The 27,382-nt window shown below is 53.0% G+C and overlaps 1 protein-coding gene across 2 annotated transcripts; it reads left to right on the top strand.

Annotated features, from left to right (window-relative positions):
• The first annotated feature begins 1,828 nt into the window (after positions 1–1,828).
• MSH2 (mutS homolog 2) lies at positions 1,829–25,229 on the top strand. Of its 2 annotated transcripts, XR_012945731.1 has the most exons (17): positions 1,829–3,666; positions 5,656–5,807; positions 6,430–6,762; positions 7,389–7,535; positions 8,170–8,319; positions 9,132–9,265; positions 16,878–17,077; positions 17,637–17,746; positions 18,290–18,413; positions 19,137–19,287; positions 20,034–20,131; positions 20,570–20,812; positions 21,111–21,315; positions 22,104–22,351; positions 22,742–22,914; positions 23,867–24,132; positions 24,250–25,229. XR_012945731.1 is itself a non-coding variant. In XM_032964050.2 (16 exons), the coding sequence occupies exons 1-16, from the start codon at positions 3,456–3,458 to the stop codon at positions 24,047–24,049; spliced, it is 2,862 nt and encodes a 953-aa protein (XP_032819941.2). In that variant the 5' UTR covers positions 1,829–3,455; the 3' UTR covers positions 24,050–25,229. The 2 variants fall into 2 exon arrangements, 1 of the variants encoding a protein (XP_032819941.2); XM_032964050.2 differs by having other exon boundaries at positions 23,867–25,229.
• The last annotated feature ends 2,153 nt before the right edge of the window (positions 25,230–27,382 follow it).

The raw sequence follows: 27,382 nt of genomic DNA on the forward strand, positions 1-27,382 counted from the left end.
AAAATAAAAACTCTTCTTTTATCATGTCGTCTTTCACATAGCGTACAAAAACAGCAAGCTGGCTTAGATCAGAAACGTCTGTGGTTTCGTCGAGTTGAAGGCTGAATTTTGCCGGGCTTGAAATCAGATCCGCGACTACTTGAGCCAAGATGTCTTTACTCATGTCTTCTATTCTGTCACTGACGGTGTCATTTGAAAGGGGAATTTGGGATAATTTACCTTCGGCCGCTGTTCCGAGTATCAGATTCGCCATCTTTAATGCAGCTGGTTTCACAAGTGTTTCACCAATGGTGTGTGGCTTGCCCTACTTTGTGATCAGGTAAGCAACTTCGTACGATGCTGTCAGGATCGGTTTGTTAACAGGTACAAATCCAAGAGCAGGCAGAGTGGCCCTTTCATCGAATCTGGCTCTCTTCACCCTGAAATCAGCAAGTGTTGTGTTCTTGTATTCCCCGTCTCCATGCAGCTTCAAGAAGTGTTCCTTTAGTTTTGCCGGTGCAAGACTAGAGTTGCTCAACTTGGCGTTGCAAATCATGCAGATAGGACGCTCACTCCCATCACGTTCCGTGATACATGAGAATCCATGTTGTACATATTCGTCCGACCACTTTCTTCTTTTGCCCGACATAGTTAGTATGGATAAAATATTAAAGAAATCACACGACGTACGACAACAACAGTCACACGTTGACTACTGAGTACGCACTAAATTCCCCGCAGCGCTGATTGGCCAAGCAGTGTAGCATGATCATCTGCAGCCAGTGATGGCCAAGCGGGCCGTGTGTGTCATCACAAATTTACACAATAATTCAAGTGTGTCCGGACCTCCGTGGCGGGGGCTCTGCCGAACCCCTGAGATCGACTCACCGAACCCCTGGGGTTCGATCGAACCCAGGTTAAGAACCACTGCTCTAGGGTTTGGTGTTACATGTTATTTATGTAGTTTATTGTAAAAAAAAATCGGTCACAGTTCCTATGATCACTGTTACATTGCATTAATGGCTTTATTTTGGTGATTTCTAAAAGTTTTTTGGTTTGGCCATGTTTTTGTTTATTGTAGTACGGAGTTAGACTGATGGCCTTAATCTAAGTTTTCTTGTTGTTGTTTGACTTGCATTCCACTGGGATTTTTGCAAACAGCGTTGGTGTACGGTGCTATTTCAGGAATATTTTGATGTTTTTCCCTGGATTTTCTGTTTGCAGTCACATAGTCACTTTAAGATGTTTTCTTGTTCATGTGTTTTTGTTTGTTGCGGTTGCACCCGATTCAAGAGCCGAATGGCTCACAGGGCTATAGCAAATAAATGAAACTATGAAACTAAACTGAGATCGCCTGCAGTGACGTCATAAAGCGGGCGGCAAAGGATCAAACGCAAATGACGCTACGCCCACGCGGCGAACGGAAAACGAATTACATGACGTCATGTTAACGTTAGCATCGTAAAACTAGTTACATGACGTCACCAAGGTAAAGGGACTCCTCTACTTACGGAACGAGTTAGGTTCCAGAGGTCTGTTCGTTAGTCGATTTGTTCGTAAGTCCAAATTTACTCCTGTTGGTTACAAGCGCGTTGTACGGCCATGTACACTAAACACGGAGAATGGCTTTAAAAGTTGTATAATCTCCCGTAAATGTAGATGCCACTGGTTCTTCACCTTTTGTAGATGCCACTGGTTCTTCAAGTTCTGTAGATGCCACTGGTTCTTCGCGTTTTGAAGATGCCACTGGTTCTTCACGTTCTGTATATGTAGATGCCACTGGTTCTTCATGTTCTGTATATGTAGATACCACTGGTTCTTCACGTTCTGCTGAGGTAGATGCCACTGGTTCTTCACGTTCTGTAGATGTAGATGCCACTGGTTCTTCACGTTCTGCAGATGTAGATGTCACTGGTTCTTCACGTTCTGCAGAGGTAAATGTCAATGATTCTTCACGTTCTGTAGATGCCACTGGTTCTTCACGTTCCGTAGATGTAGATGCCACTGGTTCTTCACGTTCTGCAGATGCCACTGGTTCTCCACGTTCTGTAGATGCCACTGGTTCTTCACGTTTTGCAGACGTAAATGCCACTGGTTCTTCACGTTCCGCAGACGTTGATGCCACTGGTTCTTCACGTTCTGCAGATGTAAATGCCACTGGTTCTTCACGTTCCGCAGACGTTGATGCCATTGGTTCTTCACGTTCTGCAGAGGAAAATGCCATTGATTCTTCACGTTCCGCAGACGTAGATGCCGCCGTCTACTGCGCAGGCGGTTGAACTCACGACTCTCGCTCCGAACAGGCAAACTGGCCGTCCGGGACCTGGGTTTGTTCGTATCTCTGAAAGTTCGTAAGTCGAGCGTTCGTAAGTAGAGGATCTCTGCAGCGTTCGCGTCGTCGCGGACACGTGACCTCCGACCCAACGACGTCACAAAATGGCAGGGGCGCGCCGCCTCTTTCCCGCGCTTTTTAACAACGCAGAACGTGTCCCGAGCTCCGATTACAATTAGTGGGGAGCCACTGAAGCGATGCACTTTTTAAATCTAAATAGAAAACTCATTTCTTTAATAACGGCTTTTTGTTGCGTGTTAAGTTTGTTAATAATAATAATTACATCAGTATAGCGGATTTTCCTCAAGGATCTCAAAGCGTTGTACAGGACACAGCAGCAGCAGACACTCAGCATAAGAATAATATATAAGTACATTTTTAAAATAATGAACTGCGATTAGCAGGGTGCGAAATAATCTCAACAGAGATTTAATATATTCGTCGTCACGAGTACACACATTAGCATAATATGCGACCAATGGCATTCGAGGAACTGTTCATTAACATAATAAATGCATAAATATCATAAGACGAACGCGACGTCACATCCGCACACGGCCTCATTAGCATTAAACAACACGTGTTGCAAAGCGTGCTGTTCCCGTGGCGGGAAAACGCAGCGGCAGCAGAATCTTCATCATCAGCAGCAGCAGCAATTTTATAAGAAGCAATACCATCGGCAACAACAACAACAATAGAAACGCACAGCTTTAATCCTTAGCACCGGAAGCATTCATTAGAAACAGCAGCAGCGATAGCTGCACGCAGGAGCAACAGACTTTCTGTCAAGAAGTAACACCAACAGCAGGACTGTAGGAGCACAAAGCAAGCAGCAGCAACATCATCAGCAGCAGCAGTAAAGACTTGGCAACAGCAGCGTTGCGAGTAACGGTAGCGTTGGACAAGTGACAAACAGCCCACACATCCAGCAGAAACAACATCGCCAGCATAAGCAACAGCAGCAGCGGAAACTATTAACAACAACCAACAGTATCAACAACAACCAACAATATCAACAACAACAACCAATAGTATCGACCAGCGCCTCCGATTAGCACATTTGGCGACGTACTGCGCGAAAGAAGTCCAGCTATACAGTGCCGTACATAACATACAGACAAACAACAACTGTCGGCAGCGAGAGATGGCGGCGGTGCAGGCGAAGGAGCAGCTGAGCCTGGAGCCCGCGCAGGAGAACGGCTTCGTGAGCTTCTTCGCCTCCATGAGCGAGAAAGCCGAGGCCACGGTTCGCCTCTTCGACCGCGCCGACTTCTACACCGTTCACGGCCGCGACGCCCTCCTCGTCTCCCGAGACGTCTTCAAGACCACGGCGGTCGTCAAGATGCTGGGCACCGGTGCGTCGCGACACGCACACACACACACATAAAGACAAAGATCCCCCGTGTAGCCTTAGACTGTAGGGGCAAGTGCTGTTAGCGAGCAAGCACCTATGAAGGCCGGTAACGGTACACGAGGTTGGTGGGTGTCCAGCACCACGCCCGACCGCCTTTGTTCTCCCCCAGTGGCGATGTTTGACACACCGCACCAGGTACTCATTTGAGGCTGAGTCGACCTAGAGGGGGGGGGGGGGAGGAGGCCCATGATCGGTTCAGATAATCGTCGTCACCGGTGTTGGCCGTGAGCGGGAATCGAACCCGGGGTGTGGGGATCATAGCGCAGCGTAGCGCTAACAGCTACACACACACAGCACTCACCTCCAGTCGTGCATTAATTCACTAATTCATTCACTCATTCATTCGCTCACTCGTTCGTGCAGTAATTCTGCAGCCCCCCCCCACCACCACCCCCTCCGGTCATTCGTTCGTTAAGTCGCTCCTCCACTAGTCCACGCGAGTCGTTCACTCGGTTATCCCGTCGCGAATGTTTGCATTCGTGCGTCCGTTGCACTCATTCGGCCGTTCACGCATTCAATCGTTCGTGCATTAATTATGTCGTTCGTGCATGCATTAATTCAGTTCCTGCATTAATTCATTGTCGGTCGTGCATTCAGTCGTTCGTGCATTCATTCCGTTAACGCGTTCTTTCTGCCCACCGTGCAGCCATTCGTCCACGCAATTATTAATGAAGTAGTTAAATCATTCACCGAGTCCCACGTATCCAGTCGTTTCACGTCATTCATTGGTTCGCGCCTTCCTGTGGTCGGTCATTCAGTCAGTCATTCACAAACTCACGAATACATTTCGTTATTCGTTCGTCGGTTTTAATTCAGCTCCTCCTTTATTAAGTCGTGGTGATGATGATGTATAGTGCCCCTTAACGTCACAAAACGTCTATCGGTGTATGTGTGTATTTGTTTTCTCCACGGGGATCCCCCGATTGGCAGCTGTCCCTGTGCGGCATAACGTGGACTCGGCACGAGTGGACCCACGTGGCTTTTGGTTTGCCCCAATGAAGTAACTTACGGGTGATTTCCTAAGAACGGGTGGTACATTTGAGCCAAAACGCCGCCACTCGCACACACGGCCTGCTTTTTAACGTCCACTGTGAAACAGGCTCTGGGTCCATTAATAAAGATTTTTGGGTTGGATTGCGTAAGTGTAAATGTGTCGTAACCCTCCACCACCCGACACAGCCAGACTCTGGGTATTGTTACCGTGAATGCGGTGGCGAGATGTTGACTGCCTCGCCTGGTATGGAGGAGCTCGTGGGTTCGATCCCGACCCTGACGATGCTTGTATAATACATTTTGGGGTTTGCGTGTCTCTCTCCCCGTGGATTTTTCTCCAGTCCTCAGGTTTTTCCCTCCACATTTAGAATCAGCAACACGCGTTTAGAGTATTTGGCTGCTATACATTTCCGCGTGATAAGCCAGTTAATTGAGCTATCATTCGTGGCCAGGTCGCTTATGAAAAAGAGCTATATAGCTCAGGGGTCCTTTACCTGGTAAATATAAAAATAGTTTAGTTTAGAATTTATCTGCAGGAATTGCCAGGGCGGCCTGGGGGTTCAACCACATGTTGAGGACTGTCTACCAGGCTGCCTATTTCATCTCCTCATTCATGCGCCTTCTGCTTCACACCGGACACTGCTTGGAATTTCCACTCATAGTCTCTCTTTACCCGACCTTGACCAATTCAAGAAACCTATCAACTCATGAATTACACCTTCAAGAGTGCTGCTTGTTGCTGGCTGCTTGGCATTTTGGGCAATTTGGGTTGTGTGCTCAACCCCCAAGCGTCACGCTTGCAAACGACACTCAGCCGGTCTCTTTGAGTCCTCACCTAAATGAAACGAAATATGCCGGAGCTTTTAGATTTTTGTCATTTTTGTTTGAAAGACGGCGAAGTTTTTGATAAGGCGTTGTCGGCGTTGCCGCTCGGCAGGCTCGCGCAAGCTCGAGTCGGTGGTGCTCAGCAAGATGAACTTCGAGTCGGTGGTGCGGGACCTGCTGCTGGTGCGGCAGTACCGCGTCGAGGTGTACCGAAACCGCGCCGGCAAGGCCTCGCGCGACAACGACTGGCAGCTCGCCTACAAGGTGAGGGCGGGCAGGCCGGCCGGCGGGCGGGCGGGCATCGATGCCGTTCATCAAGTTCAGGGGTCGGCAACCAAAATAACAAGAGGAGGCATTTTTGTTCGAATTCGGTGAAATAATCTATTTCAAAAGCCGCCAATGCCACGTGAATATGAGACGGTGGTCCTTAATGAATAATAACATCACAAAGCAAGTCCTTTAAGAGCCGCATGCGCCTCCGGAGCCGCAGGTTGCCGACTCGTGGTCAAGGTTAACCCCCTCGTCTGACAAGCGTGTCCAGGTACCGTACGTCCCTCTGTCAATCCACTGCCGGATGAAGGCCTCCCCCCACTGCGTGTCGATCGTGGAGGTTGTTTTGACCATACTTCGCCACGCTGGTCATTGCGGGTTGTTAAATCTGGGGGGGTAGTCGGGGCCTAGGAGAGGTCTCGGGTATCACTCGCCAGCCGCTCCAGCTGTTGTACTGGACATCTGTGAAAAGAGCTTCATAGCTCATCGCATTCCTCCAGTATACATAAATATTCTGATAACGCCCCGCCGCTGGGCCACGTCGGCGCCCCCAATAACGACAGTGACCGTGCTCCTCTTTCTCCTTCCTATCCTCTTCCTCGTTGCCCCATCGCAGGCGTCCCCGGGAAACCTGGCGCAGTTCGAGGACATCCTCTTCGGTAACGTGGACATGTCGGCCTCCGCCGGCGTCGTGGCCATCAAGCTGGGCTTGGCTTGCGGCGTCGGCCCCGGCGGGACGGCCGCCGCGGCCGGCGGCAGTGGCGGGGCCGACGCCCAGCGCGTGGTGGGCGTCGGCTTCGCCGACACCACGCTGCGCCGGCTGTGCGTGTGCGAGTTCCCCGACAACGACCAGTTCTCCAACCTGGAGGCGCTGCTGGTGCAGCTGGGGCCCAAGGAGTGCGTGCTGCCCGCGGGGGAGGTGCAGGCCGACGCCGGGAAGCTGCGGCAGGTGTGTGTGGGTTAGGGGGGCGGGGGGTGGTGGGGGAGGCGGGGGAGGCACGTGGTGTTGGAGTGGTGTGTGTTGGGTGGATGGGGGTGGTACCTGGTGGAGTGTGGTGGAGCGTGGTTGGGACGGGGGTGTCGTGGTGGCAGTGCATGTGGTGTCAGGTGGGGATCATTATTTACGATCTTCCTCTCATCCATGCGCTCCTCTCTTTGTCTCTCAGTGTAATTCCAAGCATGCTCCACTTCAATTGGCCTGAAGAAGAACGTTTGGAAACATGGACATTGGACAATGAAAATGAAAATAAATGCGACAAATGGAACAAAAAACAAGATTTAGTGTGACTGCTAGAAACAGGAGTAGTCAGTGGGCTTGGGCAGGACGCGTTACTCGTAGGGGCGATGGCCGGTGGTCAAGAATGTGCCAGGATCGTGTGAGAGGTGGCGGCACCTTGGGGAAGCCTTCATCCAGCAGTGGACTGATCATGGCTGCGGACGACGACGGTGTCGACGATGATGTTGACAATCGCTAAAAAAATCGAATCGCCGTACGCTTTATCGCAGGTGCCGACGCGACTCGACAAGTAGGCCACGGTTAACGCGAGCGTCGTCCGTGCGCCCGATCGCTGACAGGTGGTGCAGCGGAGCGGGCTGCTCATCACCGACAGGAAGAAGGTGGAGTTTTCCTCCAAGGACATCGTCCAGGACCTCAATCGCCTGCTCAAGACGCGCAAGGGCGAGCAGGCCAACAGCGCCGCGCTGTCCGAGATGGAGAAGCAAGTACGCGTGTGCATGGGTGTGGTGTGTCTAAACGTTGAACTACTTTCGCACCGTACGTAGTCAACCATGCTAATCGGAGGTGCGGGGAATTCGGAAGTACACGAGTAGCTGGCGCCGTCATGGGCACTGAGAGTTGGTCGGTTCTCTCCGCTTGGCAAGCGACCTGGAGTTGTTAAAACGCTTCCCCGACGCAGGTAGAAAGCGCGACCGCGTTCGCTCCGTGCCTGTCTTGTCGTCGAGGCAGACTCGCAGCTACTTTCTTCAAGACGGTACGATGTCATCAACGTTTTAGCACAAAGTTCTGTTTCCGTTTTGGGACTTTCCGTCGATAAATCTGGCCACATTGATCAAAAGGGTTTCCCAAAACATTGATTAAAAAACGACAGGCGGGTTCAAACCCTCCGCGGTGCCGGCTCGTGTATCGAACACGGCCATTGAGCCACTCGACGACTGATCGTCCCCGACCCCTCGTCATCCCCATCCTTATCCTCATTCTCCTCATCGGCCTCCTCATCCATATAATTCTGTATCATCATCATCATCCTTTGCATCCTCTCCACCCTCGTCCGCACCACTCTCATCTTCCGCCACCCCCCCCCCCCCCGCCCACATCCAACTCCTCGCCGTGACCCAGGTAGCGATGTCGTCACTTGCCGCCCTCGTCAAGTACCTGGAGCTGACGTCCGACGAGTCGGGCTTCGGCCAGTTTGAGCTGAGCACCTTCGACCTGGGCCAGTACGTGCGCCTGGATAGCGCCGCCGTGCGCGCCCTCAACCTCTTCCAGGTCAGAGGGCGAGAGCGCAAGCGAGACGGAGACAGGAAGTTGAGTGCGGAGAGAGCGGGTGCGGTAGAGGCAGAGCATGAGAGCGGGAGAGAGAGTGGCGGTGGGGGGGAATGAGAGTGTGAGTGAGTGAGATGATAAATAGGGAAGCAAGAGAGAGTAACTCGGCGAGAGGGAGTGTGAGCGAGCGACGGAGGGGAAGTGTGAGTGGGAAAGTGAATAAACTAAACTAAAACGAAACTATTTTTTATTTTACGAGGTAAGGCCCACTGAGCTATGTAGGTCTTTTTTCAGACACGACCTGGCCACACATGATCACTAAACGAAGTGGCTTATCACGTGGAAATTTAGAGCAGCCAAATACTCTAAATGCGTGATGTTTATAAATGTGGAGGGAAAATCCAGAGGACCCGGAGAAAAATCTACATGACCATGGGGAGAACATACAAACTCCAAATATACAGGTGTCAGGGTTGGGTTCGAGCCCACGACCTCCTGTATACTAAGCGAGGCAGTTAACATCTCACCACCGTGGCGCCAATAGTTGAGGGTGAGTGGGCGAGTGAGTGAATGCAGATGAGGGTGAGCGAGCGACTGGCCGGCTGGCTGAGTGAGCGAGCGCGACTTGATGAGAGGGTTACACGGAGGGTGGACCTTTTGGTGGTAGGGGAGAGCCGAGTGAGAGAACGAGTTAAATGGAAGTGAGCGGGTGTGGGTGAGTGCGAGAGCGAATACAGATGTGAGTGAGGTCACGAGTCGCCCTCTGCCGCCCCCCGCTCCTCCGTCCACCGTGACCTCGTGCGACCCCTCGGCAGGGCTCGTCGGACGAGGGGGGCCGCACGCAGTCGCTGTTCGGGCTCCTCAACCGGTGCCGCACGGCGCAGGGACAGCGACTGCTGGCGCAGTGGATCAAGCAGCCGCTGCTGGACCAGAACCGCATCGAGGAGAGGTGTGGCACGTGGGGAGGGGTGGGTGGGGAGGGTGGGCCGGTGACGCGCTGGCCCGAGCGGTGGCGCGTTCCCCCGCTCGTTGCAGAAGAGGTTCACGGTTTCGGAATTCGGCGGCCGCCCCTATTTTTTCGTGTGGTAGTGTATTAACCAAAACGATACGTGCTGTGTCCGCTTGACGGTGGACGGTAAAGATCCCGTGACGTAGTTGACGAGAGTCGGCCGTTGTGCGCCGGCGTCAGGGTTCCAGATTTGAAAAGTTACTCGATTGGCGTAACTCGGTGGCAATCGTCGCCCCGCACTGCGAGAACTTGCCAGGACCCTCCTACAAAACAATCTTGGTGATGCTTCCCTGGGTAAACAAACGCTAAATCATCATAATAATAATTAATACACAGGGGAGGAATGTAGCGGTTAGCGCACTGCGCTGTGTACCCAGTGACCCGAGTTTGATTCCCTCTCACGGCCAACAACCGGTGACGATTATCTGAACTGGTTCTGGGCCTCGTCTCGGTTGACTCAGCCTCAAATGAGTAAATGGTGTGGTGTGTAAAATATCGCCACTGGGAAGACAAAGGCGCTGGCCACCCATCCCCTCGCGTGCTGTTTCGGCCCTCATAGGCGCTGGCAAACAGCACTTGCCCGAACAGTATGCTAAGGGCTATACGGGGGATCTTTGTTTTTGTATGGTTTTGCATGCACGCGCACATGTATTTGTATCCACGTACGCTTGCGCGGGCGTTTTGTGCTGATTTGCCGGCACAGGCGTGCGTAGACGCGTGATACAACTTGTCCGGCACTTGATGCCGCGCTCAATGGCGGGAGAGTCACATGACTTTACCCCAAGTCCCCCCCCCCCCCCACAATTATCACAATGACGCCCCCCCCCAATCCTTCCTATCCTCCCCACACCCCCCTATCCCCCCCCCCCCGCTAATCTCCCCCCCCCTTCCCTTATCCTTCCCACACCTTTCACGACCGTCCTCATCCCGCGTTTAACCTCGGTTCCGATTCCTTAGCTCGAGCAGCTATTTGGCCGGGGAGGTGAAATTCTGCAGAGAAGACATCCCCACAACCCCACCATCAAGGTATCCTAATCATCATACGGGTACATGCCCAGCTCTTGGTCATTCCGCTGCTCGATGAGGGCCTCCCCACGCCATGCGGGATCGTGGGTGTTATTTGACCGTACTTGACGCTGGAGAGTGCCGGGTCGGTGAACGCAGCGGCGGGGGGGGGGGAGCGCAGATGCAGCAGTGTGCTCCATCACAGTGCACCAGTGGATTTTCTATATTTTTTTCCCCCGCACTTGCACACGACAGCCCCTCGCAACGGCCTTGTTGTGGCGCGGACATCAACGATCCAAGAGCTATCCAGGATCGCACCGGGCTGGGCTTCTGAGGTCTGATGAGACCGGGCGCATTCCCGGGTGATTTGGTCGTAAGCAGAAAAGCAGCATTGCTTACGGGGTGTGACGTTGGAGGTAATTCTTATTTCAGGAAAAGTGGCTCATTTTTTTACAGAATAACATCCACGGTTTGACACCAGACTACAGAAACACGGCTGTCCAACCTATCCCCCCCCACTCATCCTTGCCTAGGGGTCTAAGTGTCCCTCCCTCTCCTCCCTCCCCTCTCTCTTGCCTGTCAGCTCCCTCTCGCCTCCCTCCCTCACCTTCCTCCCCCCTCGCCTCCGCCTCTCTCCTCCCTCCTTCCCTTCTCTGTTGTTGCCCTGCCCAGCCCACAGGCTGTGACAGTGTTTGATACAGTGTCCCGCATCCGTCAGGCCGATAGCTGCTGCTGGTGTTGTTGCTGCTGCTGCACAGCGTTGTAATGCACGGCACGTGTTTATTTTATTAGGATGATGATCGTCGGGATCATCATGATGATGATGTTGGTAATGATGTCTGTGCCAAGGGATTTTGGCACAAAGAATAATTACTCTTTGGTTTTTTCGGTAAAGTCACGTAGAAATAAAGAATAATAAAATTACATAAATTACCTACGAAGTTTTAATGGCCATGTAATTGAGACTTTACAGGAATTGCCGGAATGCTTGGGTGATTCCGTAAAAAAATATGGATCGTTTTGCTTCATGTGGAAGGACACCAGAGGACCCGGAGAAAATTCCCCCTCCCCCCACGCATTCCGGGGGAAATGATAACACTGAAACTTCTGCAATAGTGGGGTTCATGAAACCCGCTTGCTGTACTGCGTTCCCCCATACCACCTGGCAGGCCCGGCTGGAAGTTTTGATCCGCCAACCTTCGCCTCCAAAGCGCCGGGCCACAGCCGTGTGTGACCGTCGCGGACTGGCCGCGTGTGCGGAGTGGCGAGATGTTGACTCCCTCGCCTGGTACACAGGAGGTCGTGGGTTTGATCCCGAACCTGACGCCCGCTGCTGTATATTTGGAGTTTCCGTGTCTCTCTGCCCGTGGTCGCGTGAATTTTTCTCCGGGTCCTCCGGGTTTCTCCCTTTTAGAAACATCACGCATTTAAAGTGTTTGTCTGCGATACATTTCCACGCGATAAGCCACTTCGCTGAGCTATCATTTGTGGTAGCCAGGTCGCTTCTGAAAAAAGAGCTGTATAGCTCAGTGGGGCCTTTACCCGGTAAAATAGAAGATAGTTTTAAGTTTAGTTTTAGTTGACGAGTGTCCCCGCCGTATTGTTGTTGCCGCCCTGCTCTGTGATCTCCGTCTCTGAGGGTCACCGGCCGCCCGCCGCCCCCCTGCCCGCCGCCCCCCCCCCCGCCCCCCCCGCCCGCCCGCCCCCCCCCCCCGCCCGCCAAACTTCGCTCGACCGTCGCCAGCCGTAACGATCAACGCCCCGCGGTGGCGACCCAGCGGCGGTTGCTGCGAACGCTTAAAAACACCGCTGCGTCAATTATTCAGCGTGGGTGCAGTTGTGGGGGTTGTTGTGCTGTGGTAGTGGTGGGGTTCCACGTGGATGTGGTGATTGTTGGGCTGTGGTGGTGGGTTCCGAGTGGGTGTGGTTGTGACGGTTGTTGGGTGGTGGTGGGTTCTGCGTGGTGCGGTTGTGGCAGTTGTGTTGTGTGGGCGGCGTGCGCGGTGAGCCATATGAAAACCAGGCGGACCGGTCTGATCGGTTAGCCAAGTAAAAGAACTCGAAAACAACCGTGCTGCCCCCTGCCGCCGACACCTGCCCCCCCAAAACAGCCCGGGGGCTAAACGCCACTCACAGGGCGAAGGATGGGTTCGGTTCCCATCCCCGGTGCATTCACAAGAACCTCTCACGACATCTCATAACCGCGTTTCCAGTTCACTTTTTTGTCATCTTCACTTTTTTTGCCCATTTTTTTAATTGTAACACCGTGAATAAGCACGCCACTCACGGGGCCAACGATGGGTTCGGTTCCCATCCCCGGTGCGTTCACACGAAACTATCACGACATCTCGTAACCGCGTTTCCAGTTAACTTTTTTGTCTTTTTAACTTTTTTCCCATTTTTAAAATTGTAACAGTGATTAAGCAGACGGCGTGTACCTCCTTCACGTATAATTCGTCTCCCCACATGAAAAAAAAACAATATACATTTCTTACACAACCCATCAGCTACGCTCACAACCTTCTGGGAGTGCGCAATTTCAGCAGCATTGCTTCAAGACGAGCAAAACCCTGAACCGGTTTCGCAATGCAACGTTTCATCAGCTTTGCTTGAATTGCAAAGATCGACAGGGTTAGAAACGAACTTATAATGCGTCGTTGAAAAAACACCGTTTGCTACTGCTTGCAGACAGGATCAAATTTACACGTTTTGTTATATTTTGTCAAACAAGTGCATTTTGGAAGGCAGCGAATGAGTCTCCCGGTTTGTTATATTTTGTCAAACAAGTGCATTTTGGAAGGCAGCGAATGAGTCTCCCGGTTTTTCCCTCCACGTTTAGAAAAACGCGTTTAGAGTATTTGGCTGCTAAAAATGTCCACGTGATGAGCTATTTCGTTGAGCTATCATTACGCGTGGCCCAGTCGCTGCTGAAAAAGAGCTATATAGCTCAGTTGGCCTTACCTGGTTAAATTTTAAAAAAAATTTGTTTAGTGTCCCCGCCGTTATTTTTGTTGCCGCCGTAGTTAAAAAAAAAGTGAATAGAAAGAATCCACCTGTGACGGAATCGATCCGTTCACGGAGGATTATAATCCGGGGCTGCTACCGCGGTCAGCGACAGTAAAGAAACAACGCGGCGGTCGCGACGGCGACGCCAGTGGCGCTTGGCGAAAACCAGCGAAGCGAGTCTCGAGTTCGCCCCCCCCCCCCGCCGCCCACACCAACCACAACAGCTACCCGCTTACCCACCACCCACCCGTCCACCGGAAACGCTGGGATTTCGACTCCCGCGTGGCACGGACGCGGCTTCGTGCGTTGGATTTGCGTTAAAACGCCACGGGGCAAAAAGGCTGCCGATTCCCCCCCCATGCATGGAGGCGGCCTCCATTTTGTAAGGAGAGTCGATTTTACAAATGCAGAACGCACGGACGCGACGGGATGCCCCGCGTTCTAACGCGGGCGAGTGCCTTGGAGCGCATGTCTTAGTTTTGTTTGTCGTGGCGATTGCGAGCCGTGTGCGGTGAATTTTGTTATGGTGTTGGTAAAGCTGTGCGGTAAGTGATTGGTTTTTTTGGGTTTTGTAGGTTGTCCCTGGAAACGTGAGCAGTGTCTTCAGGTGTACAAACACACACGGGCAGACGGACACACAAACATCCCGACAATATACGATCACAGAGCTCGGGCAATCGCTGCAACCGGTTCTGGCGGATTTCTTCCCGAGCCTCTTTGCGAAGCCTGCGTGCATGCTTCAGATTCGGCAGTGGTTTTGAGAGGCGGATATGCATGAACGCCGTTATTTGTAAAAAAAAAAAACACGGTTGGACGGACAGACACGGGCGAAAGGAAAGGTTTCTTGGACACAGAAGGATCCTCGTGGTCCCCCTCTCCTATGGATGTCGTGACTACGCGCCCAAGCCCGCCACTTCTCCCTCACGTGCCCACGCCGACTAACAGAGTGAGGAACTGAAAGCGGTCTCCTCCACTGCTTCTTCACGATGCCTTTTTTTTTTCCCTGTTCTTACCAAGTTTTTTTAATCGCGCCTTTTTGGCGTCACCTCGTTTGGAAATCTCTCACGGAGCAAGCGTCGCCCTTTCTTGTCCACTGAGTGGCTACGGAGGAGACCTCTCGCGGGACTTGTAGCGAAAAAGTGATTTCGGTGTCATTTTTCTTCTTTACGCACGGTGGAGGGGAGCGGGGGACGACGATGAATCTGTGCGGCAAGCCTGTATTTGAAAAGTTCTCGGCAAGTTTCGGTCCAGCTCTCTGACCTCTGACCCACCCGGTATCCGCTTCATCTTGTTTTTTCAAACATCGCGCTCCCTCCAGCCGGTCCGGTCTTTTGCAACAACATAGACGAGCGGTTAGTACGCCCCGTTCACATCGTCGAAGCCTCCGCATTAAAAATCACTGCTTTTTATACACATCCCAATCAACCACATGGTCTTCTGGGAACGGGGTCAATATGTTAGTGCTGCCCCGGATGCCCCTGGGGGTCGTCGGTGTTGTTGTCATCGTCGTTGGCGTCATCTTGTTGTGGTTGGTCTGGAAAGAATGTGTATGATAGTTACACAAACACCCTATGTTTGTGTTGCTCAGTGCGTCTGTGTGCTGCTGTAGCGTAGTAGTTAGCGCACCGCACCATGAACCTGGCGACCCGAGTTCAATTCCCGCTCACGGTCACCACCAGTGACGGTTATCTGAATCGGTCCGAGGCCTCCCCTCGGTCAACTCGGTCTCAAATGGGTACGTGGTGCGCCGTGTAAATATCGTCGCAGACAAAGGCGGCCGGACGTTTTTCTGGCCACACCCATCACTCCTATGGGACGCCGTGGTGGCCGAGTTGTTATCTCCGTCGCCTGGTACGCAGGGAGGTGGTAAGTTAGGACCAGGACCCTGACGATGCGTGGTGTATAGCCGAAGTCCGCGCGTGTTCTCTCTATCTCCCACCGAGTTGGTCGCGTGGATTTTTCTCCAGGTTCCTCCAGTTTTGCCTTCCACATATTGAATCGACGTGCGATTTGATTATTCGGATGCTCGATGAGCTATCATGTGTGTGGCCGGGTCACCTCTGAAAAAGAGCTCATAGTGCAGTTAGGCATTTGCCTGCTAAAAGAAAACAGTTTGGCTTTAGCGCAGCACGCGCGGCGGCCTTCGTCGGTGTTCACCAACAACAGTCGCCCCAACAGTTTGTTAAGGCTAAACGGGGCGGGGGGGGGGGGTGGGCCTTTGCCTTTTCTGACATGAGCAGCCTCTCGCTGCTAATGTCAGCAGGCATGCAACTCGGGGGGGGGGGGGGGGGGAAGGTGGTCACGAATCGTCGCTTCAAAAAAGCGCGCGAAGGGTTTAGCGCGTCTCGTCTGCGGCCGGCTCGCCGCGTGTTGTCCTCTCGTGTTCCGTCTGTGCCGCCCCTTGCGTTCTGTCCCGCAGTGCTGTCAGGACCGAGGGAAACGCCGGCGTGCCATCGGGGACACGCGCCTCGCGTCAAAGCGCTCGTCGTCGCTTGTACGCACGCACGCGCGATTCCACTTGCGTGCATCGTCGGGTGTCGCTATCGGCCTGAATGAAAGGACGAGCGGCGTGGCCTGATGGCGCCACCTGGCTTATTTGGCAGAGCCTTGCGCACGTCGCTTGGCGGTCGACTTTCCTCTAAGTCGGTGGATCTTAACCTGGGATGCGCTCGCCCCCAGGGCACCAAAGTACAACCAACTTTGTTTCATCAAACCCTCTGTGTGTCTATTAACATTTTACATTTTTTAACGATTGAGAACCGAAGGTGCGCAAGGCTGCTGTGAACTGGTTGGTCTAAGGGGACTGCGCAACTCCCGCGGTCAGCCTCCCCCCACCCACCCCCCCCCCCCCCCCCGTGCTTCGTGGATCAAACAAATTAGTCGAGACCCCGGTGTACGGCAGCCAAGAGCAGCTTATGTGAAGGCTGTCGCTGGAGGTAGAGGTGTGACACGTTTGGTGCAACGGTCCTCCGTTGACTCTGCTCGGAGACGTCTGACTCGTCGCCACTTCGCCCCCTCTCCGCGTTCAACATGGCAAGCGGCGCTGCCGCGGTGGAATGGTCAGCGCTACCGGACTTGCAATGCAGGGGTCGCCGGTTCGACTCCATCCCCCGCGCGCGGCAGTTCAAAGCTGGAATTTAGGCAGAATTAAGTGCAAAACCCCATGGGTTTTTTTGCGGTTGTGACCTGGCCGAGACCATTAACATGCTACACTTGAGAACCCGGTTGAATCACAACTCAGTCTGTGTCAGTCTATGGGTCTCTCTGCGAGTCTGTGGGCCTCTCTGCGAGTCTATATACGAGTCCCACCGGTCTTTCTCTAAACATATGCGCGACTTTTGCGGATCTCTTTTGTGAGCCCACGGGTCTCTGTGCGGGTCACCGGTGACCGCGCCGAGACCATCAACTCGCTGCGCTTGAGGGAGGCGGTTTAATCACGGACTGGAACCCCGGATCTCCGCGGTGCCGGCTCGGCGCTCCGATGTCGGGAGCCACTCTGCCACGCCTGGAACGGCTCTGCCGTGCGTGCCGTGCCGTACAGGCTGGACGTGGTGGAGTCGCTGGTGGACGACCCGGACCTGCGCCAGGCGCTGCAGGAGGAGCTGCTGCGCCGCTTCCCGGACCTGGGCCGCCTGTCGAAGCGCTTCCAGCGGCGTGCCGCCACGCTGCAGGACTGCCACCGCGTGTACCAGGCGGCGGGACTGCTGCCCACCCTCGTCGGCGCCCTGCGGCGCCACCAGGGTGCGTGCTCGTGTGTCCATCATGTGCGTGCGAGCGAGTGCGTGCGTGTTCAACTTTTTCCGCCCCGTACGTAGCCAACCGTGCTTATAGGTGCGCGGGGTAAGTGGTGCTGGCCACACCACCCCCTCGTGTGCTGTGCCGGCCTTCATCGGTGCTACTCGCTGACAGCACTTTCCCCAACAGTCTGTTACAGGCTACACGGGGGATCTTTGTGTGTAGGGGAGCGGTGGTGGAGCCATAGCGCAGTGGTTAGCGCGCTGGGATACGAACCCCAGCGACGCGAATTCGATTCCTGCTCACAGCCAACACCAGTGATGATAATTATCTGAACCGGTCCTGGGCCTCCCCTAGGTCGACTCAGCCAAAAATTTGTACCTGGTGCTGTGTGTAAACATCGCCGCTGGGGAGACAAAGGCGGCCGGGCGTGGTTCTGGCGAACCCCCCACGCTCTTGTGTGCCGTTCTGACCTTCATAGGTGCTACTCGCTTACAGCACTTGGGCCCAACAGTCTGTTAAGGCCGCAGGGGTGTTTCGGTCTACGCGTGCGTGCGCCTGACAGGCCCTCGCCAGGCCCTGCTGGAGGAGCTGTTTGTGCAGCCGCTGCTGGAGCTGGAGAACGACTTCTCCAAGTTCCAGGAGATGATCGAGACGACGCTGGACATGGAGCAGGTGCTTGTGCCCGCTTGCGACGGCTTGGCGGTTCAAAATCCTTTCCCGCGCCCGGCGACGCTTGCGTCCGATCGGATCGTACGATTCAAAGATCGGTAATTTGAGTTCGATGCGCGCAAAGCGAACGCACGTTTATCCGCCGAGGGTAACGGTTGCAACGCGCGGAACGGGCGAGGCAGGGACGAGCAGGCGACTACGGGTGGGACAAACGGGACGGTAGAGACGAGTACAAATGGGACAGAAAGGAAAGACATCAGCCAACGAAGCCAGGACAGAAGACAAGAGTGCAGATGAGACCGGTACACACGGTATAATCAAGGAGGTACAGAGACATCCAGATGACAATTAACAAGCGGTACGAGAGAGCAATCGAATCTTGAACAGGGACCGTGACCCCGGATCGCGACAGTTCCGTTAAATCGCCTGGGAAATCGAGGTGTCTCTTTGTTTGAGTTTGTCTCTTTGCCTGCAGTGAGCGTGCGCGAGAGCACGAGGTCTCAGCTCAACACCATCCCCCTCGTCCTCTTCTTCTTGTCTGTGCAGGTGGAGAACCACGAGTTCCTGGTGAAGTCGACCTTCGATCCCAACCTGGAGGAGCTGCGGAGTCGCATGGACGAGCTGGAGCGAGACATGGACAAGGCGCTGAGCTCCACTGCTCGGGACCTCGGTCCGTCACGCACGTACACACACACACACACGCGCGCGCGTATATACGCACGCACGCACGCACGCGAGCATGTAGACATTTGCACGATCAAATGCGCGCAGGCACAAACACGCTTACGCACACATGTACATAAGAGCGTTGAATCAAATCTCGCTAAGGGCTTATTGATGATTTGTCCTTGCACGTATGTGAGATCGTGATATATCAACATGTATTTACAAAAATATATATTTGTCCTTGCCCCAAACGTTATCCCGATTGTGCTGTCTCAGCTTCACGTCTCGAAGCTATTGATTCTCGTGTCCGTGGTCTCGTGTACGTCACGTGAATATCTGCGCGCATGCGCGAGTGTGGCGTGTCGTTTTGAGTGGGGAGAGGGTGGCGTAATGGTGAGCTCGCACCGTGCATCGAACCCGATGACCCGGGTTGAAATCCCCGCTCAGTCCAACATTACGAATAATCTGAACCGGTCCTCGGCCTCCCATAGGTCGACTCGGCCTCGTGCAGTGTGTTAAACAGCAGCATCGGCGGAGACGAAGGCAGGCCTGGCGTGGTGCTGTTGGCCACACCACCAGGCACACATCGCGCGCCTTGCCAGCGTCCGATTGGTTGCTTGCTAACAGCACTTGTCCCCCGAGGCTCTACGAGGAGAGGGGTGGTGGGGGGGGGGAGCATCTTTATCTTTTGTGTTTTTTTACTTTGGTCGGCGTCTCTCGCCGTAAGGTCTGGAGGCCGGCAAGACGGTGAAGCTGGACTCGAACGCGCAGCTCGGCTTCTACTTCCGCGTGACGAGCAAGGAGGAGAAGGCGCTGCGCAACAACAAGAAGTACTCGACCATCGACTCCCAGAAGAACGGAGTGCGCTTCACCAACAGGTGCCGCCAGCCCCCTCCCCTGCCTGCTCGCTCGCTGGGTTCGACGCAGAGCGTGCGCGTTTGTGTTGCAACGTTTTCGTGAACGCTTCCAGTGGCCAAGTGAAGATAATCGCGAGCGCCGTTGCGGAGAATGTGAGGAACGAAACGCGAGCGGGCGATACGTCTGCCTCCCCCCTATATATTTGTCCATCCACTTGAATAGTTTTTTTTTTTACTTCCCATCGGCCACAAAGTTTACTATAACACCACCTGGTCGCGGCTCGCCGGCATGGCTTCAAGCGAGCCCGACTTTGCTGATGAGACACTGTATGTCTAAACGGCTCCAGAGGTTGCCCGTGTTGAAATGATGCACTCCCAGAAGGCGTCGCCGTTGACGGGATTATGTAACAAATGCTGTGCCAAACTTGCTGTGTAACCGTCACTTACTGCGTCACTATTTACTGTCACAGTTGCTGTCATTGTGTAGCCATCAGTCACCGTTGCCGTGTCGCTGTGTCAGAGTCACCATCACCTGGTCACCGTGTCGCTGTGTCACCATCACCGAGTCACCGATGCCGTGTCGCTGTGTCAGTCACCATCACCGAGTCACCGTGTCGCTGTGTCACCATCACCGAGTCACCGATGCCGTGTCGCTGTATCAGTCACCATCACCGAGTCACCGTGTCGCTGTGTCACCATCACCGAGTCACCGATGCCGTGTCGCTGTGTCAGTCACCATCACCGAGTCACCGTGTCGCTGCCCACAGCAAGCTGAGTGCGCTGAACGAGGAGTACGTGCGCTGCCGCGACGACTACCAGGAGACGCAGAAGGCCATCGTCGTCGAGATCATCAACATCTCCGCCGGTGAGCGGTGGCGTCGCAGCTCAAACTCGGCCCCTCGTCGTCACCACCACCACCACCACCATTGTCATCGCCATGATTTTCTACCATAACCGTCGTGTCTTTATCGTCTTTCACTTCATCAGCCTTAACCTATCAGCATTTTATATCATGGTCAAATTGATGCTTTCTCCCTCTCGATTATCCCACCTATCCTATTTCACGGTTGTACCCACCATCACTCATCCCACTCATTATACCACCTATCCCTACCCCCTGTCGTACCCACTACCCCACCATCACTCATCCCACTATCTCACTCATCCCAACTCTCCCACCATCACACATTCCCACTCCCACCATCACTCATTCCACTATCCCACCCATTACCCCACCTATCCTACCCACTATCCCACGCACTGCCCTACCCAATCCCCCGCTACCACCCGCCGGCTTTGCCAGGCTACACGGAGCCCATGCAGCTGCTGAGCGACGTGGTGGCGCGGCTGGACGTGCTGACGAGCCTGGCGCTGGTGTCGCACTCGGCCCCCGTGGCGTATGTGCGCCCGCGTCTTTCGCCGCCCGGCGGGGACCTGGTGCTCAAGGGGGCGCGGCACCCTTGCCTCGAGGCCCAGGACGACGTCGCCTTCATCCCCAACGACGTCGCCTTCCACCGCGCCGGCACCACCTTCCACATCATCACCGGTGCGATGCGCGCTGTCGTCCGTGTCGGTTGCGCTGTGGCGGCGTGTCGTGCCCGTCGCGTTACTTGATGTTGTCTGATTTTGTGTCGTTGTGCTGTTGTCATCGTATTCGGTGTCACCGTGTCGTGTTGGTGTCGTGCCGTTTTGTTCCGTTGCACCATCGAGATGTTGTGGCGTGCCCATGTGCCGCGATGTGCCTGTCACACCGTTGCGTCGTTGTTGGAGATGCTTCCAGCGTTCACCACCCGCATGTTTGTTTTCTTACACGCGCACACACGACGCGCCCATCGCTCGCCCAGGCCCCAACATGGGCGGCAAGTCGACGTTCATCCGGCAGACGGGGGTGATCGTGCTCATGGCGCAGATGGGCTGCTTCGTGCCGTGCGACGAGGCGAGCGTCAGCGTCGTCGACTGCATCCTGGCGCGCGTCGGCGCCGGCGACAGCCAGCTCCGTGGAGTCTCCACCTTCATGGCCGAGATGCTCGAGACGTCCGCCATCCTCCGGTATGGGGGCGGGGGCTTTTAGGGGTGGGGGGGTGGGAGGGTTGATCAATCAATTGATTAGTCAGTTGATCAGAAAAAGGCAATTGATGCATCAGTCAGTCACACAGCAAAGAATCGCTCGCCCATACCCACCCAATAACAGCCCACGGCCAAGCCCTGGGGTGCCAGCTTCCCGAGATGTCGCACCTTAGCCACCTCACTAACCCACTTGGACATCACCCAGCACGCTCCCCTCACTCGCCTCGCTATCCTCACTCAACTCACTTCCTCCTCACCCATCCCACACATCCCCCTTGTACTCTACAAACCTCGTACTCCCTCGCGCACAGTTCCGGCCTCAATAGGCACTCGTTTAAGAGTACAGCAGTTCCCTCGTTTTAACACGCTAGATGCGTTCCTGAAAAGTGCCGCATTATGCGGGGAATTGCTGCTCCTGAACGACGTTTGCGAACTATAAATTCGGCCTGCAGTCGTCCCTTGGCAGGACGGAGAACTGAGATGAGGGTACGCTGCCACACACCGTTAAACATTCCACTCAACCGCGCAGTTGAAGAAAGTAGTTCTTCGTCGACCGCTCAGAAAGCACCCCAAAACGGTGGGCGTTCCGCCTTGTGTAGAAAGCGTTCCCGAATGAAAGAACCGTGTTCTAGCGGAAACTCGTTACGAGCGTGAACACCACGCGCTAGGAGTTACCGCACTTGATCCCCCCTCCGCACAGTCCGTTCGAACACCGGCGATCTACGTGTTCATATTTCCCCCCCCCCCTCCGTCTCCGTCGCGCTCGCCAGGTCGGCCACGGAGAACTCGCTGGTGATCATTGACGAGCTGGGCCGCGGGACGTCGACCTACGACGGCTTTGGGCTGGCGTGGGCCATCTCGGAGCACGTGGCCACGCGCCTGCGCGCCCTCTGCCTCTTCGCCACGCACTTCCACGAGCTGACGGCGCTCGCCGGCCACGTGCCCAGCGTGTCCAACCTGCACGTGACGGCGCTCACCTCGCACCAGACCCTCACCATGCTCTACCGCGTGCGCAAGGGTGAGCCGCCGCCGGGGAAGGGTGGCAGCGGAGGTTGGGGCGGGCGGTGGATGCGGTTTGTTGATTTGTTGTTTTGGTTTTTAAGTAGGAAGTGATTTCCTGCTCGATTTTAGTGTCAAGCCAGTGGGTGCTCATCTCCTGTTTACAGCCCTGAGCCAGTGGTGGAAATTCCACATTCCGATGACGTGGGTGTATCCCTCCATAGGGCACTACCCGTGACTTCTCCACACAGTGGTTGTTATTTTATTGACCGCGGAGGGATTATCGCACGAGTCAACCCCACCACCCCACCCCAACGACGATTTGAGCGGCTCGCATTCTAAATCCTGAGCTGCGCACGGTTTAACCTCTGACCCCTGGCCCCCCCCCTCACCCCGGTTGCGGTGTAAGGCGTGTGCGACCAGAGCTTTGGGATCCATGTGGCGGAGTTGGCTCACTTCCCGCCGCACGTTGTGGAGAGCGCGCGGCGCAAGGCGCTGGAGCTCGAGGAGTTCCAGGCCCTGGATGTCGCGTCGGACGTGGACGGAGAACCAGCCGTCAAGAAACTCCGCTCCGAGCGAGAGGTAAGGGGAGTGGGGGGGCATGAGGGAGTGGGGGGGGGGTGTTCATCATCGCCGTGCCGGAGACGCTGCTGTATAGGTACCGTGTGCAGCAGTTCACCGATTAATAAACTCGTTTAAAAAAGTTTTTTAAAAACGACAGTTTTATTAACAACTTGGTTTAACTCACGGTCGAGAAGTACGTCAGTGGCGCCTGAGACACGCGGCGCCTGGGTTCTGTGCGAGCCGATTCCACGGTTTAGGGACTGCGGCGTTTTTGACCTGCACAAATATATAAATAATAAGGCGTCCATACAAAATGTTAATTGCTTTAAAGTAGCGAATTAATTGATGCCGATTTTTATACAGCCATGCATTGTTACCGGATCTGAGTACGTGTGCAAAATGTGGAATTGATTGGACAACGGGAAGTGGACGAAATTTTGATTACAAGATTTGACCCAGACAGAGGAATCAAGTTAAGTAAAACCGTTGAAAATCGACTGCCTTTGACTTTCACGGTTGGCTACGTACGGTGCGAAAGAAGTTCATTATTCGTGCTTGGCCAATGCTTTTTGCCAACGCTCACCCACCCGTTCAAACCGCTCAGTCACTTGTCATTGCTCGCCCTCCCGTTTGAACCTTTGCTCACCCCGTTATATTTGAATGCTCACTCAATTCACTTGCTCGTTTGACCGCTCCACTCACTTGCCTGGCTTGCCAATTTGACCAAATCGCCCATTACCCCTCCCCCCTCCACTCATTCGCCCCAATCACTGGGCCCTTTCACCCACTCTCACGACCTCTCGCTCACTTGTCCACACTCTCAACCCTCTCGCCCACCTGGCCCCTGTTGCCCCTCGCCCGCTCAATCATCCGCTTGATCGCTTCACTGGCTCCCTCGCAGACTCAACCCACCCCCCCCCCCCCCCCCCGGTGTCGTCGTCGTTCCCTCTGCCCCCCCGTAATCACACAGGAGGGCGAGCAAATCGTGCGGGACTTCCTGGACAAGGTGAAGGCCCTGCCGCTGGACTCGATGGCGGCGGACGAGGTGGCGCGCTCACTCGCGAGCCTCAAGCAGGAGGTGGCGGAGCGCGGAAACGCGTACGTCAATGGCTTGGTAGCACGCGCGGGCGAACGCGGCATCACGGCCAGCTGAGCCGCCCGTCAGGAGACCGTTGGAGAAAGAGGTGGGGGGTCGGCGAGAGGCAAAGAGGATGAGAGAGGGAAGAGCATTCAAATGTAGGGAGATGGGGAGAAATAGGGGGAGAAGTGGGAGAGGAGGCGGTGAGGACAGCGGAGAAGGAGATGGAACGCTCACTCCACATTCCTTTTTCCGTGCCTCCCACCTTTTCAAAGTGAGGTGGAGAGAGTCTGCATCATTGCTCACTTGAATTATCTTCACTTTTGTTGGAGTTTACCGGAAGGTGGGTGTAAAGTCGTAGACCACGATTGTTATACAAAAGCGACTGCCTCTGACTTTCACTGTTCGTTATTAAGTGACTGCCATCCAGGGCTAATTGCGGAATGATCATCAATTGTATCAAATCGATTTATGCCCGTGAGACGTGCGTGCGAGTGAATTATTACAAATGATACATTTTGCGCAATGGAGTGAACAGGACGGAACAAACTGGAAACAATAACAAAGTCGACGGCCAAGCAATCGCGCTCATAAATCCGTTATCGGTGTGAATGGCGGAATCATTGCTTGCCTGGGTTGGTGTGATTTGTTCTAAACGCGATAGCAGCTTTAAATGATGCAGCAGAGGTCACTAGAATAAATACATTGGATGACGAATAACGGGTCAGCGAGCATCGTCAAATGTAGCGCGAGTAGTTGCTCTTTTTTTCATAGCGGCGACTTTTAGGCTACGCTGTTCTTTGCGGTTCCAAGCGGCCGTGCGTTGGGGCTCCTGTCCCTGGGCTCATGGGTGGTGGGTAGCGGAAGTTAAACAGGGCTAAAATTAAACATGGCTAAAGTTAAACAGGGCTACAGTTAAACAGGGCTGAAGATAAACAGGGCTAAATTTAAATAGGGCTAATAAAGTTTAATAGGGCTACAGTTAAACAGGACTAATAAAGTTAAACTGGGCCAAAGCTAAACAGGGCTTATCTCACTCACAAATTCACCGGCTCGCGTTATTCAAACATAGCCACCGTCTACCGCATGGTTTGCGAGTGCCAACATTGCGCTTAAAGTACATTTCATTCAGCAAAATAGATTTCAGCCTCGGTACCAAAGAATATTTCCACCCGTTGCCTCTTCCGCTTGCACAGCTTTGTTCTTTTCTTGTGTCCGTCTATGCCATGTTTGTTAATAAAATGTCTTTTCTATATATTTTTGTAAAAAATTTGCTATAAATGACACGTGCAGGCTTCTAGGTAAGATAAAAAAATATTTTTCAGTTTCAGTTGATTTATTTTGGTATAGCCCTGTGAGCCATTCGGCTCTTGAATCGGGTGCAACCACAACAAACAAAACAACAAAAACACGAACAAGAAAAACATCTTAAAGTGACTATGTGACTGTGCAAACAGAAAATCCATGAAAAAAACAGCAAAATATTCCTGAAAAAAGCACCGTACACCAACGCTGTGTGCAAAAAATCCCAGTGGGATGCAAGTCAAACAACAACAACCACCACAAGACAACTTAGATTAAGACCAGTCTAACTCCGTACTACAACAAAACAAACATGTCCAAACCAAAAAACGTTTTCGAAATCACCAAAAAATAAAGCCATAATTGCAACGTAACAGTGATCACAGGGACTGTGACCGAATTTTTACAATAAACTACATAACATGTAACACCAAATCCTAGAGCCATAGCTGGCTGCATGAGTTACTCCACAACAACAGAAGCATCAGTCGAAGTATCAAATTTTTCAATGCACCTTTAAGATCAGCACGCTAAATCAAAATACAGATAATACTTTGCAGCGTCATCCGGAGCGAAACATTTTATTTTATTTTACGCCAATGAATAGCAGTGGCAGCTAGGGGTGTACAACTCCTCTAGAGCAGTTTTGAAAGAAGATCTCATTGGTAGCGATTCAAGTTGCAGTTTATTGGCAATAGCATTCCAGACCCTGGGGGCATCAATAGCAAAGGCCCTTCCTCCAGTTTTTGTACGGCAATAGGGAATGTGAAGCTGGTAAATGAGCGAAGATCTGAGGTCAAATTTGCTCTTTGAAACAGAGAGGAGATCCAGCAAGTAGTCTGCGGATTTTTTTGTAAGTACATCGTGAATAAATAAGATCTGGTGCACAAGCCGTCAAACATTAAGAGATGTTAAGTTTGACCCAATGTAGAGATCACAGTGGTGAGTCCTATATGGGCAGTTCAATGTAAATCTTAAGGCCGAGTGATAGATGGAATCAAGCTTCTTCAGTACAGTACTTGGGGCTGATTTATACACGATGTCACAGTAGTCAAGTAGAGGCAGTATGGTAGCTTTCATCAATTCCAAACGGAACATTGGGGGGAAGCAGTGCTTGTGTCGATACAGAAAACCAATTTTTATTTTTGTCTTTTTACCAATATAATCAATGTGATCTTCAAAATGTTTGTAATCCAGGATGACCCCAAGATACTTATAGATCTTGACTTGCTCTATTTGATAATTAAGAAATGTAATTGGGGAAAATAACTTCCTGCTTTAGTCCTGGTGAGAAGCATAGCACCTTGGTTTTGGAGGTATTCAGGACTAGTTTAAGAGCAACTAGCTGATGTTGTAGTTTGTTGAATCACCCTGTAGCTTAGCAATCACGTCATCCGGAGAGCGGCCAGCAGTAATCAGTATCGTGTCATCTGCAAAAAGATGTACCCTGGAATGATCCAGGTCAGTGCCCAAGTCATTGACATGAAGAGAGAACAAAAGGGGGCCGAGGATGGAACCCTGTTGAATTCCTTTTGTTATCTTAACACTGTTTGACCTCCAACCATCTGTGAATACAGTTTGGGTGCGAGAAAAGAGGTAATTTTGTAACCATTTTACTGCGTTTTTGGAAAAACCGAGGCAACTTAGTTTACTAAACAGGGTGTTGTGGTCTACTGTATCAAAAGCTTTGGACAGGTCTAGAAAAAGACAGGCACAGTACTGCTTATTATCAAGGCTACTGTAAATGTGATTCAGAGAGTCTAATGCAGCAGATGTGGTGCTGTATTTTTTTTGGAACCCAGATTGTTTTAGATGTAGTAGATTGTTGGTGGACAGGAAACTGCTAATTTGGTCGGTCAATAATTTTTCAAATTTTTTCATAAACGGGGACAAAATTGAGATAGGTCGGTAGTTATTTGAATCATCTTTAGGGGCCCCCCTTTGTGAAGTGGACGGATATAAGAATGTTTCCATTCTAGAGGAACTGATGCTTCTTTGATGGACAGGTTGAAAATATGGGCTATAGGTTTGTATATTAGGTGACCAACAGTAGAGCAAAGACGGGAATACTATCTGCTCCGGTAGAGGAGGACCCTTTGAGGTAGG

Source organism: Petromyzon marinus, chromosome 31, assembly GCF_048934315.1.
Source record: "Petromyzon marinus isolate PM22_M1 ecotype Great Lakes invasive population chromosome 31, UKy_Petmar_22M1.pri1.0, whole genome shotgun sequence".
Lineage (NCBI taxonomy): Eukaryota > Metazoa > Chordata > Hyperoartia > Petromyzontiformes > Petromyzontidae > Petromyzon > Petromyzon marinus.